Source organism: Sphaeramia orbicularis, chromosome 8 (genome assembly GCF_902148855.1).
Source record: "Sphaeramia orbicularis chromosome 8, fSphaOr1.1, whole genome shotgun sequence".
Taxonomy (NCBI): domain Eukaryota; kingdom Metazoa; phylum Chordata; class Actinopteri; order Kurtiformes; family Apogonidae; genus Sphaeramia; species Sphaeramia orbicularis.
In genome coordinates this window covers 47,422,582-47,436,948 of record NC_043964.1, presented here as the reverse complement: position 1 = coordinate 47,436,948, position 14,367 = coordinate 47,422,582, and the positions used below count along the sequence as shown (strand labels likewise).

Below are 14,367 nucleotides of genomic sequence, written 5' to 3'. Positions count from 1 at the left end.
ATTGTGAAGGGCTGTTTGGCGGCACACGCGTCGACTTCCGGTCGCTCCGTGCTATGTCGCACCTTGACACCGTCCTCGGCACTCCGTAGCAGGTGAAAGGATGCACCTCCGATGGGTAGCTGGGCTGGCAAACGGTCCGTCCCTCTCTCAGAAGTCCGGCGAAACATCCAAAGTCCAACAAAAAAGCAGCAACACAGGGTAGAGGAAGGATAACTCACGGAACAAACTTTTTCATCCAGAGTTGCCAGGAATACAGACACGGTTCGGGCGCCATTTGTAGCGGCCAGGGAGGCCTCCACGGGTCAGAAAAGTTAGAAATAAGACTGGAAACAGCTCTTCACCGTCACACTGCACATTTAATGTTTGCAGGGAAGCTCAGACATTCTTCACATGTCGCACAAGCACAGTTTGGTTGAGAAAAAACATGAAATAAATGTATTAAGAGGCCAAACTGATGAGCAGCCGCAAAAGAAGGTAACGACAGTAACTCTGGTCTGGCCTCGAACTGTCCAGGTTACGTACTCACGTTAGCGTAGCGTCATAATAGAAACCAAGAGCTCTTAAAGAGAAATTACAGAGAAAGGTGATCATTACAAAGGGTAAAACTAAAAAAGGAGAAATACATCTTACATCAGTGTCATGTAAGTTTACTACTCATTCTAAATAGCTAACGGCTAAACAAAGGCTACAATTCAATGCAGCTAACACTAGCAGACCAAAACCCGTTTAACCGTACACACTCCTCTGTATAAAAACAAAAATGCACATCACTCAATGTCTTATCAAACTTGTAATCATGAGAAACATACCGAAGATGCTGCACACGGAACAGAATCAAGAACAGAAGCAGAGAAATCATGAAACAGCTGCACATTACGTCCTCTTCAATTAACGTAATAAAGACATTCTCACCACTAGGGGGAGACAACGTGCAGAATAACTTTTGCAGAAAACAACACTCCCCGTCTGGCATTTCTAAATACCAGTTGCGTAGGACAACTCACAAAACAAGCTAATCTAGCAAAGAAGTTTCTCACTTATTCAGAGTTCACAGGTAGCACTAGACAGACAAGTTCTGAAACAGGCCTCAGGAATAGTTTAGGCCCATCTTCTCTTATCACCTTGACTTCCACAGACCGCACCTTCCCGTCTTTGCTGGGGTGAACCTTAGTTATCAGTCCAAGTGGCCAACAGTTTCTTTTGGCCTGAGAGTCTTTGAGGAGCACAACATTGCCTAGCTCCAGATTTGATGTGCTACTTTGCCATTTGGTGCATGTTTGAAGGGTAGACAGATACTGCTTCCTCCAGTTATCCCAGAACACATTGGCAAGGCTTTGCCACTGCCGTTTGTACAGGTCCTTCACATCAAATGAACCTGCTGGTGCTGTTAAAGTTCTGACCTTCTGTGTGAGGAGAGCTGAGGGGGTAAGTATGACAGGGTCTGAAGGGTCAGTTGACACAGAGGCCAGAGGGCGTCCATTCATGATGGCTGCTACTTCAGCCATGAGGGTAGTAAGGGTCTCATGGGTCAGCCTTAAATGTGTCTGCAACAGCATTGAGTCCAGAATTTTCCATGCCAGACCTATCATCCTTTCCCAGCACCCACCCATATGAGAAGAGTGGGGTGGGTTGAATGTCCACTTGCATCCCCTTTCTGCCTAGTATCTGTCAACTTGCTCATAGTCAATGTTTGAAGGAATCTGCAGTTCTTTGCAAGCCCCAATGAAATTGGTGCCTCTATCTGATCTGATTTTTTTGACGGGGCCCCTAATTGATGTGAATCTTCTGAAGGCGTTGATGAAGCTTGAAGCTTCATCGTCAAGAGCTTCAACTGTTTCTATATGGACAGCCTTCGTGCTCATGCAGGAAAACATTACTGCACATCTTTTGCTATCAGAGCTTCCACTTCATGTGCGACGTGTGAGTATGGACCAGGACCCAAACACATCAAGGCCTACTTCAGAGAAAGGTGGTTGCATAGCGAGACGGTCTTTGGGCAAATTGGCCATTTTCTGAGTTAGGAAGTTGCCCCGCAACTTGCGGCAGATGACACATTTGTAGATGCAGCTGCTTATTTTCCTTTTTGCCCCAGTTGTCCATAAGCCTCCCATCCGTAATGCTCCTTCAGTGAAGAGGCAGCCTTGGTGCTGTACCTGCTCATGGTGATGGCTTATTAACAGGGATGAGACATGGGCGTGGCCTGGAATGATGAAGGGATTCATTTCATCTGCAGGTAAGTTTGCCTCAGAGATACGACCCCCTACCCTCAGTAGGCCATTGTCATCAATGAAAGGATCAAGTGCCCTCAGAGGGCTGTCTTTTGGAACCTCCATTCCGTTAGTCAGGTTTTCTGTCTCGGTCATATGCTTCCTGCTACACAGCGCATAATATGGCTCGTTTAGCTAGTTCAAGTCTTTCAACTCTCAAAGCTTTGCTACAGAGATGCCACCCTTAGCAGCATTTTGTTCCTCTGGACTTTGGGCTCTTAAAGGACTGTGCCACATGAATAAGCTGGGCCACGGCATGAGTTAGAGTCCTCCAGGATGAGAACCGTTCAAACCTCTTCAACTGTTCAACTTACCCACAGAGGTGATGGTCTTTAGTGCTGACACTTGAGGACGTATTTCAGCACCCAGGGAGGGGTCAACTAACTCATAGCAGTCTGTTTCAGGCATGTCGGATTTCCTTTCTGGATTGGATAAGAACTTAGACCCAGTAAGCCATACACTACCATTCAAGTGAGACGCAGGGATAGCTCTAGTAGCTTGATCTGTTGGGTTAATGTCAGTGCGGTCATAGCGCCACTGCTTAGGTTGTGTTGACCTGTGAATCCATTGAACTCTGTTATTAACGTAAACGTAGAACCTTCTTGTCTCGTTATAGATATAGCCAAGGACCACTCTACTGTCTGTATAAAACAGTGCCTCATGAAGCTGGAGGTCAATTTATGACTGAATGAGTTCAGCAAGCTCAACTGCGAGAACAGCTGCACAGAGCTCTAGCCTGGGTACTGTATGTTCAGGTCTTGGTGCCAGTTTTGCCTTGCCCATCACAAACCCAGTATGATTTTTTCCATTACAGTCTGTAACTTGTAGGTATGCTACTGCCCCTATAGCCATAGTAGAGGCGTCTGAAAAAATGTAGAGGACTCTTCGTACACCATTCAATGGAGAGACGGGGGTATACATCCTGGGAATCTGGACACTACTGAGATCTTTCAGAGAGTCTCTCCACCTGATCCATATTCCTGCTTTCTCCTGTGCTAGAGGGGTGTTCCAATCTGTGGTGCTTGCTGTGAGCCCCCGCATCAACGCCTTGCCTTGTATTATTACTGGTGCAGCAAAGCCTAGGAGGTCGTAAAGACTGTTTACAGTAGACAGGAGGCCCCTGCAGGTGAAAGGTTTATTTTTATGTGGAACCTGGAAGATAAAGGTGTCTGTCTTCAGGTCCCACTGTAAGCCAAGGCTACGCTGCACAGGTGGATCGTCAACACCTAGGTCTAGGTCTTTGAGACCAACAGCATGGTCTTCAGGGGGAAAGGCATTCATGACCTCTGGGCTATTAGAAGCGATTTTGTGTAGTCTGAGGTTTGAGAGTGCGAGCATGTGTTGAGTGGCTTTGAGTAGACTAATTGCAGCGTCTGTGGTAGGTAGTGACTTTAAGCCACCGTCCACATAGAAATCTCTCTGCACAAATTGACAGACATCTGGGCCACATTCAGACTCACCCTCTTGAGCAGCTTGTCTGAGGCCGTATATGGTGATGGCAGGTGAGGGGCTGTTCCCAAACACGTGCACTCTCATTCTGTAATCTGTTACTTCTCTGCTGAAATCATTGTTTTTGAACCACAAAAAATGCAGGAAGTTCCTGTGCTCTGTTTTCACAAGAAAACAGTGGAACATTTGCTGAATGTCGGCTGTGATAGCCACAGGCTCTTTCCAAAATCGAATGAGGACACCCATCAGCAGGTTGTTGAGATCAGGCCCGGTCATCAGGACGTTATTCAAGGACATGGCATCATGCTGAGCACTCGAGTTGAAAACAACACGAATCTGTCCAGGTTTCCTGGGATGATACATGCCAAAGATAGGAAGATACCACCGTTCTTCTTCCTTTGAAAGAGCTGGTGCCAGCTCTGCATGACCGTTCTCAAAAATCTTAGCCATAAATGACAGGAAATGGTCCTTCATCTCTGGTTTCCGTTCTAGGTTGCGTTTGAGTGACAAGAGGCGATTCAGCGCTTGGGCCCAGTTGTTTGGTAAGCGGTGCCTTTGAGCTTTGAACAGAAGAGGTGCTACCCAGCTGTTAGATTCATCCTTACAGAATTATTGATCCATGAGGCTCAAGAAAGCCTTGTCTTCAAACGAAGGAGCAACTGACTCGTCCTTGTGTGTTCTTTGGAAAACAGAATGTCCTAGGCCGTCTGTATTGTATATTAGAGGCTCAAAGGTCTCTGAAGGCTGCATGCCATTGTAGTCCTCTTTGACTGTGAAGCGGTTAGGACAGGGCTGGAAGAGGCTGGGGCATCCACTCTCCAGTGTGTTTGCGTAAAGAGCATTCACGGTGGTAGGAGTGTGCAGACCTCCCAGGCAAACAGTCCCAATGATGACCCACCCTAAGTCCAGACGTTGGGCGTATGGGGAATCGTGAGGGCCATTTATCTGCTCTCTAACTTTGTGGACTCTTATGATGTCTCAGCCGAAAAGGAGCATTATTGGAGCATGAGGGTCCGGTGCAGGGATCTGGTGGCTGATGGCTCAAAGGTGTGCATGATGAGAAGCGGCTTCCGGAGTTGATATTTCTGAGCGGTTGTTAGGAATAGCATCGCACTCTATCAAAGCTGGTAAATCCAGACATACCTTGCCATCTATAGATTCGACCTGGTATCCACTGGCTCTTCTCCGAGATGTACAGACCATCCCAGACCATGTATTCAAGGAGTAAGGTGAGCTTGGACCCTTTATGTTAAATAGACTGAAGAAGTCCGAGCGGGCAAGTGACCTATTGCTTTGGTCATCGAGGATTGTGTAGGCTTTGACTGCCTTCTCTCTCTGACTGCTGGGAAAATCTTTCACTAGGCAGATCTTTGAACAGGACTTCCCTCGCTTGACCCTCACCGCAAACATTAGTGTAGCTGGATGAGACCGATGCTGGCTGTTGATGCTCTCTCTCCCCGCCGTCATCTGTAGCAGGCTGTTCGTAGGGCCGTGTAGCGGGGCCTGGATGAAGGGCTGAGTTGTGGCTTTTGCTTTTGCACTCTGAGCATTGCACAGCAGCCTCACATTGCTTTGCCAAGTGCGCTGAAGATAAACAGCATTTGAAGCAGATACCGTTTTCTTTAATAAAGACTTTGCGTTCCTCCAGGGGTTTTGCTCTGAAAGCACGGCACTTTGTCAAGGGGTGGGACTTTTTGTGTAGGGGACACCATTTCTCATTGTTTGGCCCTTCCTGAGGTGAGGTAGTGTGAAAAGAATCAGTTTTAGTCAGATCTGTTTTATGCACAGAGACGGCTGTTTGTTGATTATTCTGTTTGAATGCACGTCTGTCTGGTTTTATGGCTGCTGCAGCAGATACACTGAGGTCAAAACTTGGGTCGTTTCTTGTCTGAGCTTCACGACAAACAAAATCCACAAAATAGGCAAACGGGGGGAATGAAACTCTTTTCTGTTGTTTGTATTGAGAGCCAATACTTAGCCATCTTTCCTGGAGACTGTGAGGAAGCTTCTGAACGACAGGGTTCACATCCCGTGCTGTGTCTAAAAACATTAGGCCAGGCAAATCTCCACCAGATTTTGCACATAGAAGCTCTGTGAGTAAGTCGCCTAGCTCTCTGAGTTTGCCGTAGTCTCTACAGGTGATTTTAGGAAAAGCATCTAGTCTTTTGAATAAAGCATCTTCAGTAATTTCAGCAGACCCATAGCATTGCTCTAGCTGCTCCCAGATGAGTCTTAATCCGTTAGTGGGTTGTGTGATGTTGACTGCTCAGATGTGTTTAGCATGTTCGGAAGAGTTAGGCCCAAGCCACTTTACTAAGAGATCAGTCTCCTCTGTAGAAGACATATCAAGGTCCATCACTGCATTCTCAAATGATGAGCGCCATGCTCGAAAATCTTCTGGCCTATCGCTAAATACAGTCAGACCCGTAGAGACCAGGGGCCTCATGTATAAAGCGTGCGTGAGCACAAAAACCTGGCGTACGCCCTTTTCCACGCTCACGTTCAGATGTATAAAGAGTGAAATGACCGTGGAAATGTGCGGTCCTTCACGCCAACTCCATAGCTGGCGTACGCACGTTTCTAGTGCTTTGAAACCTTTGGCGACACTTAGAGGTGACACTGAAAAACTGTTAATAATGTGAAAAAGGTCATTCCTCCGATTGATGGGCACATCGGAGACACACAGATGAACAATGAACACACCGGCATGTCATCCTACTGTCAGAGCAGCACATCCACCACCAGAACCAACCAGACCAACCAGACCAACCAGAACCAGACCAACCCTGTATCCATCAATGCCAATCCTGCCCGGGAGGACATTCAGCAACAACCATATAAAGAGACAAGGACACAAAATTCATTGGTTGATAAATATAGTGTTAATGTCTGTGAGAACATTTATTAGTCGGTCCAGTCGCTCATTGACTCCGCCAATTGTCCTCTCGATGTCCTAATGTGACTCGGGTCAGTACAGACCCATGTCGGTCAGATGGGCATCAGCAGCGGACTGTTGGACCAGTGGACTAGCTAATGCCAGGGAGTCAGCAGAAGCCTCTGTGACAGGAGGATGATACTGGGTCTGACTGTCTTCTGTCTCATTGTTGGAAAATAATAATTTGGGTGATTAAACATGAGTCAAAGTCTTTGATTTCCTCTTTGATATCCTGACATGATTACGCATGAACCTTTATCTTGTTTGGCTGTGATCAGACTATTGTGTGACCCACAGAATGAACTAATGTGTGACTTACTCTAATACTAAATATATATTTATCTTGGGGATGATCAGCCCTGTAAGAAAAGTGTCACTATATCGGCGACTCTTTCCTCAAACAGTCTCAGTTCGTCTCTTTTCTCCTTCCGCCTGTTTTGGCCTCCGCTTCGTGTCCACCTTGACGTCATCATCTGATCCTGCAGAGAGGGGAATCCCAGAGGGAATCCCACCTGCAGACCCAGTTTATGCTGATTTGCATATTTAAATGTGGGCGTGGAGAGGGAGGAGTCAGGTACTCACACATATGCGCTCCATTCCTCGCTGATTGGGATGAATAAAGGAAGTGTACTTGGATTCAGGCGTACGCTCAGTTTTATACATCTGGATTTTTTTGTGCGTATGGACTTTTCTGGATTTGAGTGTATGCCAGGTTTCAGTATGAAATCCTCGCAAGTCTTTATACATGAGGCCCCAGTTCTCTCCTAGCGAAGTATCTGACAAAATCTCCCACTCCTCTGTTGTTAGGGTGAGAGGGTGAGTGTGTAGTAACAGGGGGGTTGTCTAGGGGGCGGCCATGTTCATTGAGGCTGTTTCTAGACCTACTGTGCTGGTTAATTTGCAAGGGTGGAGACACATAGTTGGAGTGGGGAGGAATAGCATTAACATTGTTGGTAGTGAGAGTGTGATTCTGTGTGTGGCCACCACTTGTTACTGGCACTGGGGTTTGAAGCCTTAGATTGTAGTCAGACACTGATTCTAATACTGGCATGGGCCTAAGTCTGCAATCAGGTGTCACAGAGTGATTTGAAACATATTCACATGTGTGTTGTAGAGGGTCTTGGGTGTTAACTGGGATACTTGGATCTTTGTGATCATCATCAATTTGTTCTGCAGCTGCCTCCAGTGCATTTGCTTCAGCTTCAGCAGCAGTGACTTTTATCTGCACAGTAAGTATGCCTAAAGATGCCTCTATACATGCTTTTTCTAATTTCGTTTCCATCTCTTTTTCAGCAAATTGGACATGGACTTTGGCTGCTTCAGCTTTAGCACAAGCTACGACTGCAGCTGATCTAGTGGACAACACACATGATTGTTTTGATGATCCTGATGCATAAGATCTTGCTCTGAAAGATTCTGATGACTGTTTCTCCGCCATGATGCATGGAGCGATCTCACCTGCTTCGTTGCACTGCTGTGGTAGTCGTGGGCTCAGAGTGCAGCGTGACGTAGTAGCAGTCAATATCTTTGCCTTTGCTCACTTGCATGTAGCCTTTGTTTTACTGTTCTGTCCTCTGTCACAGCGTGTGATTCGACAGGCAGCTAAACTCCTTCCCAATCAACAAGACGTAGGTTCAGAGGTTCGGACTGTTGTTTTATTGTCAGAAAGGGTAAAACTAAAAAAGGAGAAATACATCCTACATCAGTGTCATGTAAGTTTACTACTCATTCTAAATAGCTAACAGCTAAACAAAGGCTACATTTCAATGCAGCTAACACTAGCAGACCAAAACCCGTTTAACCGTACACACTCCTCTGTATAAAAACAAAAATGCACATCACTCAATGTCTTATCAAACTCGTAATCATGAGAAACATACCGAAGATGCTGCACACGGAACGGAATCAAGAACAGAAGCAGAGAAATCATGAAACCGCTGCACATTACGTCCTCTTCAATTAACGTAATAAAGACGTCCTCACCACTAGGGGGAGACAACATGCAGAATAACTTTTGCAGAACACAACAACTACAAATATTGAATATCATTATTTTTTGAATGAATGCTTTGTTTTGAACATGTTTAAATCAGTCGACAAAACAATATGCTGCAAATCAACAATATTCAGTTAACAATAAACAAAAATATATGCATTTACAACACATCAACAGTGATATACTCTCTCTGTAACATCTCTGTCTTTTTGTCTGCTGTTTCTCTTTCTTTCTCTTTTTTCCTCTGTCTCACTCTCAGCCACACCTCCTCATTGCTCTTTCTGTCACACCTCCTCATCAGTTGATTCCCCTCACCTGTGAGCACACCTGGTTCATTAGGTAGAGGGTTTATATTCACCTCTCTCTCCTTTGTTCTCTGCCAGATTGTCTTCTACTTGTGAGAAACTTTCCAGCGTTGTAACTACCTGATTCCTTGTGTCTGATCTCGTTTGTCCCTGACCTGCTCTGCTGCCCGTCGTTTGATCCCTGCCTGACCCGTCTGCCTGGTTCTGCCTTTTTGTCCGCTTCCCTGGTGCTCGACCTGCCCTTTGTCCCTGACCACGTCTCTCTGCCTGCCGCCTGGTATCGACCTGTTTCCGCCTCAGACCCTGCCTTCTGTCTCAGCCCCACTGGATTCTACGGACCCCCCGGTTACTGGACTATCTGCCTGTCCCTGACGCCCCCCCTTGCCTTACCCCTGTCGGATTACTGAGACTGAGTTTGTAACTGTGTTAAAAACTGTAACTGTTATATTGAACTCCTGTTGCTACTACAAAGCTTCAGTAAAGGTTTACAAACTCATACCTTTGTGTCGGTCTGCTTCTGGGTTCCGGTTGTACCCGTTACACTCTCAACCAAGTACTGGGTTTCTAACCTTTGCTCATACTACAGTATATTCCAGACAGATTTGCTTTCTGCAGGAGAGTTCACACTGCACTGTCTAGAACTCACAGAGGAGGCAGCACCATAGGTCTTCAACCAAATCCTTGTATACTTTTTAGGATTTAAACTTGGAAGTTGGTGAGCCATTATTATTAATCATCATCAGATTGAAAGACAAGACATGTATTCTACCTTTCTTGTTTGCATTTCCAATAATGGCACTTTTTTTTTTTTTTTTTACTTGTCTTGTCCAGCATCATAACAGCAGAATGGTAGTCTGGCTGCCTTTTGGTGCTGAACAAATTTGCCTTGCCAAGAGAAACTTCATAAAGTATGAGTTTCCCCTTGGTATTCTACAGTCTTTATTATGAGTTTTGTTGAACCACATTTCGATGCTGGACCTGACATGGGGGGGGGGGGGGGGGGGGGGTTCAAGAAAGAAGTAGGTGGTGAAGATCATCACAAGAAAATACCAACAATACAAACAATAACAACCATGATGAAAATTATAATTGTAACAATAACTACAACCAGAACTGAGTAAACTGGGCAGAAGAGAAAGAAAAAACAAACAAACAAACAAACAAACAAAACAAAATTACACTAAAATAAAATAAAATACATAAAACCTATTAAATGATAAATATAAGAAAAGAACGCATGAACAGAATATCATAAACTATGACAGCCCAAATAATATCTGTAACAAATCCACACAACACCAGTTGTTCACGTTAATCTACTGTGACAGAGTGACTGCATCAGAGTAAAGCAAAGAGAACAAGGCAAAGAGACTGAGGTGCACTCAGTGAAGAACACAGCCATGCAACCGCAACTGCACCCCCTCCAAGGACCAGGAGAACAATGAGGGCCCCAAGGCCCGGCCAACCAGCAGACACCACAGAGAGGGGGATCCAGCCTGCCCCCCAAGACGCAACAGTGCTCCCGCCCCAAAGATGGTCAAGGGAGGCCCCAGCCACAGGCTCCAAAGCAGCCAAGCACAGGCCCCAGTGGGCCAGGGACGCCAGTCGCCAAACCCCCGGCGGGGTCCAGCCACCCAGAGGGAGGCAAGGTGCCAGTCCCCAAGCTCCACGAGCCCAAAAGCAACCCGTCCCCTGGGCAGGGGTCCCACCCAGCATGCCGGGACCAGTGTGCACCCTGAAGCCACAGCCAAGTGCCCCAGGGGCCCAGAGGCCCCCCCCCCCCCCATTCCTGCCCCCCGTCCCACCAACCCCAAACCCCACACCCCCTCCAGTCCCCCACACCCCCACTTACACCCAGACACACACCACCTAACCCACATTCACCCACATGCACAAACTCCTCCACCCATGCCCATACACCCACCTACCCGCATGCACACCCACATGCACACACCTACATGTACAAACACACCCACACATGTACCTACACCCATACACAGCCCCCCACACCCACCTATACATACACCTGCATGCACATCCGGAGTGCTGCCACCCCCCCAGGCAGCACCACCGCAAGTCCCCCCAAGGCACAGCAGCTGAATGCAGCCCCAGCACCAACTGGAGCCCAGAGTGGCAACACCAGCCACCAGGAACCCCACTGCGGCCCATAACCCCACCAGCAACTGCCACATCCCCAATGCCTGCACACACACATCTTTCCCGGTCTCAACACATCCTGTGGTGGGCAAGAGGACAGCCTACCCAGGCACCCCCCCGACCACAATTCCCATGCACACACGTCATTCATCAGAGGGCAGCACCCCCCCCCAGCAAGGCAGTCAGCCATACACAAGCCAATGGACCAACCCCCCCCTCCCCCCTCCCCCCAGGGCCCCCCACCCCGGATGGCATCCAGGAAACACGGGTGTGGGAAGACCCCACCACCACCCTCTCCTCCCCACCTATCAGTGCTTTGAAGTGTGAAGTGTGTATGCAAGCATTTAAAATTGAGGAGCAGAAACTGCACACCGCTGAGGGCGATGACACATGGGCAGCCTCACCCACCCAAATGGCACCACCCACCAGGTGCCACGCTGCCCGTCCCCCAAAAGTAAATGTGTGGTGTCAGTGTTTCTTTGTGTTTTGGTGTGGGTGGGTGTAATTAAAATTGAGGAGTTGTCCGCCCCAGGGTATCACAGAAGGGGGCCGTTTTAGTGACCCCCCCTTGTCATACCCCCTCGGGATGTGCACACTCCCCAAGACCCTACATGCTTGTGTGAGGGGGGTGGGGAGGCGAGGGGTTGGGGGATAATATAAGTGGGAGGAAGTTTCCTCCCAGAAGACGAGCCAGTTGGCATTAGGCACCCTCGTTCCCCAGTACCCATCCCTCGGCAGGGGCCGCCAAGGAGGGAGAGACTCCGGGCACCCATTGACTGCAGCCAGAAAGCTGCCACCCACCCCAAAGGCCACTCACACACTCAATCATCCTATGTGGTCGAGGGGGCATGGATCTGGGACCAGCTGCCCCAAAGTCCCCCAAACAGGCGTGGGGACCCACCTCTCTCCATACCTCCCCAGTCTTGCACGCCCTAGGGGTGCAGCAATCACCGGCGCAGTGACACCCTGCCACAAGAGACCCGGCGACCAGGCCCCAATCGCCACCACGGCTGCACACTGAGAAAACCCCACCCCCCGGAGAGGCAGCACATCTTTTGAAAGATGTGCTGCCTCTGATGGCACATCTTTCAATGAGATGTGCAGTGACTTGTCAATCAACTGGGGTGGCACTGGCACCTGAGGTGTCCAATCAGGCCCCAGAGGTGGCCAGTGCTAGTTAGCAATATTTTCCTTGGCATGACCTGCCCTGCTCTGCAACTAATTGGTTAGTACTCACTGCCTTTACCGATTAGATTGGTTAACTTTAGGCATGATGACTGATGAGCCAATCAGAAGCAGAGTAGGGCAGGTCATGCCAAGGAAAATATTGCTAACTAGCACTGGCCATCTCCAGAGCCATATAAAGAGAGTTACAACATGCTTTGAGGTCACTGCTCCAGTGATCACGTGGTTCATATCAGCCTGAATAGTTCCAAATGAACTGAGAGCTGTTATGTTCTTCTATGGGACAGATAGCAGTGAATGCATCATTGCATGGTAAATCTCAAAATAAATCACACACAACCATTATTGCACTACTGTATGTATTGTTGTGTCAGTTATACTTTTGAATAGTGGGGTTGACCACTGAAAGGACTGCATTTATTACTTTGAAAACTTACATTTTGGGGGGAAAGGTTTGTGTTAACTTGGATTGGCTACCTACGTGAGTTGTGCTAATTTTACAAGTTCATTCATTCTGCAATTGTACTGTACATTTAGGGGATAGACAATTTACCATTTTTAAGTTTGCTATTACCGGACTGTGGAACAAGCAGAAAATAGTGGTTAGCTGTGTGAACACTGGGTGCCTGCCAAGCTCTGCTCTCCTGATAACACACAATAATGGCATTAACCAGCTGATAGCATAGCGGCTAACTTAGCATGCTAGCATTAGCACAGGTGCTAAACTCATTAAAAACTCAACATTAGCAAACTCAAAACTCAACAGAATTCTTATAGGATGTTGAATATTACAAACTGCAAGTTACAAAAGTTTTGCCTCCTTTAACATGAATAATGACTTTAATGAACTTTTATTGGCAGAGCTCAGCTCTACAGCAACTCTCCTCCTAATTAGGACATTACCTCAGCTGACAAACCTAACCAAACCCCACCAGGTTCAGCAAAAGAACTAAAACAAGTGGTGCTGGGCACAACAAACCCCACCCCTCAAACATATTGTAGCTTATTTTGGCATTATTACCCCTTGCCTCCCCTTTGGGGGGTGGGGTAATAAAACTCACTGACAAAAGTTAATAAAACTCACTACAAAAGTTGTACTAACATTTCCTTATCTTAAAAACTCCATAATTTGTAGTTATAGTGGTTAAATCTCAACAGCTGGCCAAGTCAACCTAGTTAACTATTGGGCTGCAGCTGAAAATCGAACATAACAGTTGTTTAAGATATAAATTTATACAAACACATACCAAAGAAATCAGAAGTTACAACATAAATGTCCGCTAATACAGGAAATACACTGGATAATTTCAAAGATGACAATACCTTATTAACTTAGCGCTAGAGTTGCTAGATCAGCTTCGATAGAAATGAATGTGTTCCGACGCCACTGCACTCAATGGGCCATATCTACTAAAGGTTTGTGTGTATTAAAACGTGTGCAAACTCATTGCACACCCAAAAAAATGTACAAACTGATTTACTAACAGTGCGCACTAAGGGTTGTGTCTTTCAAAGGTGCAAAATAGCACATCTGCATCCAATTAGTATGTTTGCCACAATGAATATGCAATATGGGGTGTTTACACGCAATTGTGCATGTGGTGGGAGGAGAAAATGTAAATATATTAATTTAGCACACTCAAAGTGATTTATCAAACCCAAAATCAATTTTGCTCATTGAAACTGTGTCTCTGTTTAACACATCTCAAAAGGAGGTGCAAACAGTTTGTATCCATAATTGCACACACGGCTGTGGTTAGGAGACACTGAAATGATGAAACGAGATGCAGAGAATGCATTTTTCACCCTTGTGTGAAAATTTTTGGAATGACGGAAGAAAAAATAATTGAGATGTATGCCACCCCCCACACACACACACACACACTTTACAGGACTCTTTTCTACTCCTGATGATTGTGATTAAAAATAAGCACCGACAATAGGCTATAGCGTGACAAAATTATGTGCGTCTGACAGTCATTCAATCCAACTACCCCCCGCCACCCCCACACACAAACACGCCACACACATTTAAAATGAAAAATGAATGAATGGATGAGGACTTCTTGGACA

At 46.7% G+C, this 14,367-nt stretch overlaps 1 protein-coding gene across 1 annotated transcript; it reads left to right on the top strand.

The window, feature by feature from the left end:
* The first annotated feature begins 10,393 nt into the window (after positions 1–10,393).
* Positions 10,394–12,045, top strand: LOC115424871 (basic salivary proline-rich protein 2-like). Its single transcript, XM_030142266.1, has 3 exons — positions 10,394–10,680; positions 11,014–11,563; positions 11,848–12,045. The coding sequence occupies exons 1-3, from the start codon at positions 10,394–10,396 to the stop codon at positions 12,043–12,045; spliced, it is 1,035 nt and encodes a 344-aa protein (XP_029998126.1).
* Positions 12,046–14,367: the final 2,322 nt, after the last annotated feature.